At 45.8% G+C, this 5,861-nt stretch overlaps 1 protein-coding gene across 1 annotated transcript; it reads left to right on the top strand.

The window, feature by feature from the left end:
- Positions 1-259: 259 nt before the first annotated feature.
- CCL15 (C-C motif chemokine ligand 15) lies at positions 260-4,181 on the top strand. Its single transcript, XM_055256968.1, has 4 exons — positions 260-396; positions 2,839-2,898; positions 3,373-3,484; positions 3,903-4,181. The coding sequence occupies exons 1-4, from the start codon at positions 321-323 to the stop codon at positions 3,994-3,996; spliced, it is 342 nt and encodes a 113-aa protein (XP_055112943.1). The 5' UTR covers positions 260-320; the 3' UTR covers positions 3,997-4,181.
- Positions 4,182-5,861: the final 1,680 nt, after the last annotated feature.

Genomic DNA, 5,861 nt, shown 5'->3' with positions numbered 1-5,861 from the left:
GATTAGATGAATCTCCTGGAGGGAAGACTCTTCCTTGAAACATTTCTATCTGCCTGTAGCTATTGGGATAATTCGGGAAATCCACAAGGACAGTTCAAATCATCCTTTTCCTCTACTTTCTGTTGCACTCTCAGCCTTGTTCTCTTTTTAGAAACTGCATGGTAACAATTACATAGCCAAAGAAGAGCATTCTGACCTCTGCCCTGGGACTTCCTGGATCCTCCTCTCCTTATAAATACAAGGGCAGAACTGGCATCCCGGGGAGCCAGGAAGCAGTGAGCCCAGGAGTCCTTGGCCAGCCCTGCCTGCCTACCAGGAGGATGAAGGTCTCCGTGGCTGCCCTCTCCTGCCTCATGCTTGTTGCTGTCCTTGGATCCCAGGCCCAGTTCACAAATGGTGAGTCCAATGAGCTTTCTCCTAGGTGACCAGGTCCATGGTAACGCAAGCTCTAGGACGGAGACACATTGTGACTACTCTCCAGCCCAGACATGGTTATGGAACTTATTTAAAAAGCACCAGCAGAGTATAGACCTGGCTCTCTCTGCAGCCTTTGGACCCTGGGGGGGGAAATGTACACAGATGACTGGTCCCATTTGGGGCCAATTATTTCCCTTTTCACAGCAAAAATTATCTGATTCTTTCCCTTAGCTGATATTTTAGCTGGAACAAAAGAACTGTAATTAAATTGTAAATTTGTAAAAAGAATCATACCATTTTATGGTGATAGAACTGCTATCTACCATCTGGTGTAAAATTATGATTTGGAAGTGGAAAAGGAACCAGCCAGATAAGTGACTCACCCAAGATCACTGTCTCACTTGTTCCTGTGGAATCTTAATTTGCGGAGGTGAATGTCAACAAAAAGAGGCCGATGACATTGAAAAAAGAATGTATTATTTACATTTCCCAAGAGAAGGAGGTACACCGTGCCACACACGGCCCCAAGGGAAGCATCCAGGGCAGGAGTCACAAACAGGAGGGAAGGGACAACCTATGCCAGAATCTTGATTGGGGTTTCTGTGGGAGAAGCAAGGCAGCACAGAGCATACACTTTAGGGCTGGGTAGTCTGAGTAAGACTTTCAGGCTTTGAGATATAGGGATAGTCTCTAGCTGTCTAGTACTTATCCTTAGGATGATTTAGAACAGTGGAAATACTGGCTTGGTGTGTGAGAGTTTACAAAGGAGGTGGCTGGGCATATGGGCTCAGGATTTTTTGATTTGTATATGAAAGGTCTAAACCCTTTGCTATCTCTATGAATTGGTTAGCCCTGCAAGTCTCTCCCGAGCTGTCAAGATTTTTTTTTTTTTTGAGATGGAGTTTCACTCTGTCTCCCAGGCTGGAGTGCAGTGGTGCGATCTCAGATCACTGCAAGCTCTGCCTCCCGGGCTCAATCAATTATCCTTCCTCAGCCTCCAGAGTAGTTGGGATTAAGGCATGTGCCACCAAGCCCAGCTGATTTTTGTATTTTTTTAGTAGAGGTGGGGTTTCGCCATGTGGGCCAGACTAGTCTCGAACTCCTGGCCTCAGGTGATCCTCCCACCTCGGCCTCCCAAAGTGTTGGGATTACAGGTGTGAGCCACCATGCCTGGCCACTGTAAATTTTTTTTTTTTTGAGACGGAGTCTCGCTCTGTCACCCAGGCTGGAGTGCAGCGGCATGATCTCAGCTCACTGCAAGGTCTGCCTCCCGGGTTCACGCCATACTCCTGCCTCAGCCTCCCAAGTAGCTGGGACTACAGGCGCCCGCCACCATGCCCGGCTAATTTTTTGTATTTTTAGTAGAGATGGGGTTTAACCATGTTAGCCAGGATGGTCTCAATCTCCTGATCTCGTGATCTGCCCACCTTGGCCTCCCAAAGTGCTGGGATTATAGGCCTGAGCCACCAAGCCTGGCCGCATTTTTCTATTTAGCATAATACAGGTATGCAATCCCTTGTCAAAATCCTATCAGGCTAGATGTATTTTGGAATACAGAATTTCTCTGGTTTTCAAAAGGTAATACACGCTAGGCATGGCGGCTCACCTATAATCCCAGCACTTTGGGAGGCTGAGCTAGGAGAATTGCTTGACCCCAGGAGTTCAAGACCGGCCTGAGCATCATAGCAAGACTTCATCACTATAAAAAGTTAAACTATTAGCTAGGCATTGTGGCTCGCACCTGTAGTCCCAGCTTCTCAGGAGGCTGAGGCAGGAGGATCACTTGAGCCCAGGACCTCGAGGCTGCAGTGAATTATGATCATACCACTGCACCCCAGCCTGGGTGACAGAAAAAGACCCTGTCTCAATTAAAAAAAAAAAAAGTAATACATACCTAGATGGTACTTATCCTTGGTGGGGCCAAGGAAGACTATTTCAATCAAACACAGCAATTTTTCTGTAGCAAACACATGAATATTTCTGCTAACTGGGATGAATAAAGACCATAATAGACTCATTTCACTTAAGGGGATACTGTGCCACCATAAGCTCTGATAAAACCTCTCTGTTTCCAGAGCCCTATAATAAAAAATTATTCCAGAAATGTGTAGAAAAACTTGTAGACTGTGTCACATCATGTAGACATTCCATTAACTGAACCGTGTTAGGTTCAGTTGCTTTTAGTATTTCAGAGTCAATACAAAGTTTTCATGTCTACGTTTTCAAAAGGTCCCTGAAAAGTTTCAGGGCCCTAATAGAATAAATGGGCCAGGAGGCAGGCCTAGAACCCAGACAGGTGGTGGTGGTCCACCTTCAGAGCCTCTCTGCCTCAGCAGGAGGATGAGCAATGGGGTGGGTGGAGATGCTGAAACAATGCTGCCGCCCAGTGATTTCCTTCCCTGTCCTGTCTGTTTCTTTCAGATGCAGAGACAGAGTTAATGATGTCAAAGCTTCCACTGGAAAATCCAGTAGTTCTGAACAGTAAGTGATCAGATACGGCATATATTTAAAAGCAGCCAGCAGGTGCAGGTCTGCACTATGGGATCCATTGTCCCTGTTTACAGAATGGGAAGACAATGAGAGCGTCCTGAGGGTGGTGAACATCTCCAAGGAAGATCAGGACAGGGTAGGGGGACCCCCTCTATAGATGCCTTCTCTGTTCCCCTCTGGATGCCCCAAGAGCCTGCTCCTTTGGAGAAGAAGGTGCTCTCTGATGCCTGCAGGTGTCTGCAGATGCCTTCCCCTTCTGGGGGAAATTTTCCTGGTCCTGCTGTGGCCCACCCTGAGTGCCCTCAGACACACGGCAAAACCCTGGGGAGGGTCTGAAGCAGGGAGATGCCAGCAAGTGCTGGCCAAGGAGGAGAAACATGTCTTCAGAGGTTTGTGCCTTCTCATCCTCCACAGTGCTTTCGATGAGAAAGATTGGCCCTCAAATGACCCTTTCTCTTGCTGCAGGCTTTCACGTTGCTGCTGACTGCTGCATCTCCTACGTCTCACAAAGCATCCCGTGTTCACTCATGCAAAGTTATTTTGAAACAAGCAGCGAGTGCTCCAAGCCGGGTGTCATGTAAGTGTCAAGCTCACCAACCATGTGTTGGGGAAGAAGCAGCCCACAGCATCTTGCAGGGAGGACACGATGGATGGGCATCCATCAGGTTCCACCCTCTGGATCCTGCCAGATATGGGGCAGCTGTGTCCTTACGAGGATTCTGCAGGGCATCAGGGATGAGACACTCCCAGTGGAGAGGAGATAGGGAAGGAAGAAGAAAGCAGACACAAGGCTTCCCAAGGACACTTCCATGAGTCATTAAGGAGTCCCACAGGCTGAGAGGGTCTCAAAAGGACACTGTCCCTGAGCTGCCATCAGCAGAGAAAGGAAAAAACAGGCTGTGTTGACTGGGAAATCTGAGGAGCAGGGAGGATGGGGCCCCCTGTCTCCTCTGCCCACACCTCAGTTTGTAATCTTTCTCTCCCTTGTTCCCCAGCTTCCTCACCAAGAAGGGGCGGCAAGTCTGTGCCAAACCCAGTGGTCCGGGAGTTCAGGATTGCATGAAAAAGCTGAAGCCCTACCCAATATAATAATAAAGAGACAAAAGAGGCCAGCCACCCACCTCCAACACCTCCTGTGAGTTTCTTGGCCTGAAATACTTTAAAAAAATATATATTGATGTGTCTGGTAATGAAAGTAATGCATCTAATAAAGAGTATTCAATTTTTTAACTTTGCTTGAGTTTTAAGAGGAAATAAACTAATACAAAACTGAAGCAACTGCTGAGCCCCAACATGATTAAATACAAATTCACCTTATATCTCATCTTCTCCCTTCTACTGAAATAGTTAATCTTCAAAGGGTTGGCTACAATTTCAAGAAAGTTTCTTTTACTCCATCATTTGCCCAGTTCACATCATTTTCTAGTTTACTTAACATTTGATCCATTATAATCCCATAACAATTCTTATTTTTCCCATAATTTCCTTTTGATATTTTTCTATTAACCCAAAGAGAAATACTTTTTGTTTCCTTATCATTCCATATTTGCACTTGCATATTTACACCATCTGTTTCATGGTAACTACTTCATTCTTCGAGACAGTCTTCAAGGACCTTCTAACTTCCTATTCCAACTTGCAGAAATGCTTTCTGGACCTGCCAAAAAGCAGTATAAATCCCATAAGTCATACTGGGATTTCTTCTCATCACACACCTGAGTTCATTCCACCATGACATGTAGCCCACAACTTCCTCTTCCTCTTCCTTCCTTCCTAAAAGGGTTTATTTTTCATTTTGCTAGAATATCTTTGAACTGCCTTCTGCTTTAAAAGATAACAAAAACAAACACTCTCCTTTGCTCTACAGGTGCCAGGGCAGGCATCGCCAACTCAGGCTTAGCCAATCTATGCTCCCTTTCAGAGATCTGAGCCTGGAACAAGTGTTGCAGAGAAGCAGAAAAAGAGAGGACTCCATCCAGGTGACACTGGTGGTGGCAACAGCTTCCAGATTCTGGAAGCAGCAGTGCCAGCACACGTGCCCCATGACCAGTGCTAGAGGTCAGCAATGCTAGCTGCAGTGCCCAGCAGCAGTGGCAGCATTCACACCAGTTGACTCTTGTGGCATGATTTTGGATGTGGCACTGGAGCTGGTCTCTCTAGGATTCTACCTCCGCCTCCCAGGTTCAAGCAATTCTCCTGCCTCAGCCTCCCTACTAGCTGGGATTACGTGCCTGCCACCACACCTGGCTAATTTCTGTATTTTTAGTAGAGACAGGGTTTCACCATGTTGGCCAGGCTGGTCTCGAACTCCTAACCTCAGATGATCCACCCATCTCGGCCTCCCAAAGAACTGGGATTACAGGCATGAGCCACTGCACTCAGCCTCTACCTGCTTTTCAAGCCTTCCTGATACTACCCTAAATCTTTGCAGTAAAGTCCTTTTTGCTTAATCAACCAGAGTCAGTTTGTATAGCTTTCCAACAAAAAACTCCAACTGATGTGAACAATAAACTTTCTGGGACTTTGAAGGTCTAAAAACTTTGGTCTTTAAGTTTGAAAATGGTTCAACTGAATATGAAAGTTCATGTTGAAAATAATTTTCTCTCAGAACAATGTAGACATTCTTCAATTGTCTTCTAGCATCTCAGACAGGGCCAAAATTCCAAAGCCAGTTGATTTCTTATTCCTTAGTAAGAATAAAATTTTAGACCTTCTGGGAATTTTTAGCATTTTTTTTCTTTTTTTTTTTGGCTTTATTTTTATAATTTCAACTTTTATTTTGGATTCAGGGGTTACATGTGCAGGTTTGTTGCCTAGGTATACTGCATGAAGTTTGGGGTACAATTGATCCCATCACCCAGGTACTGAGCATAGTACCCAATAGTTTTTCAACCCTTGCCCCGTTCCCTCCCTCCCTCCTGTAGTAGTCCCCAGTGTCTATTGTTGCCATCTTT

This window comes from Symphalangus syndactylus, chromosome 20, assembly GCF_028878055.3.
Source record: "Symphalangus syndactylus isolate Jambi chromosome 20, NHGRI_mSymSyn1-v2.1_pri, whole genome shotgun sequence".
In the NCBI taxonomy this organism is placed as follows: domain Eukaryota; kingdom Metazoa; phylum Chordata; class Mammalia; order Primates; family Hylobatidae; genus Symphalangus; species Symphalangus syndactylus.
Note: the sequence above shows the minus strand (reverse complement) of the source record. Positions and strands in the feature narration are given on the sequence as shown.

What these genes read in the sequence shown, in the direction of transcription:
- CCL15 (XM_055256968.1), top strand. Translation starts at nt 321, where the DNA reads ATGAAGGTCTCCGTGGCTGCCCTCTCCTGCCTCATGCTTGTTGCTGTC. An exon ending in AAATCCAGTAGTTCTGAACA is followed by an intron (nt 2,899 to 3,372) that starts GTAAGTGATCAG and finishes CTCTTGCTGCAG; the next exon opens with GCTTTCACGTTGCTGCTGAC. An exon ending in TGCTCCAAGCCGGGTGTCAT is followed by an intron (nt 3,485 to 3,902) that starts GTAAGTGTCAAG and finishes CTTGTTCCCCAG; the next exon opens with CTTCCTCACCAAGAAGGGGC.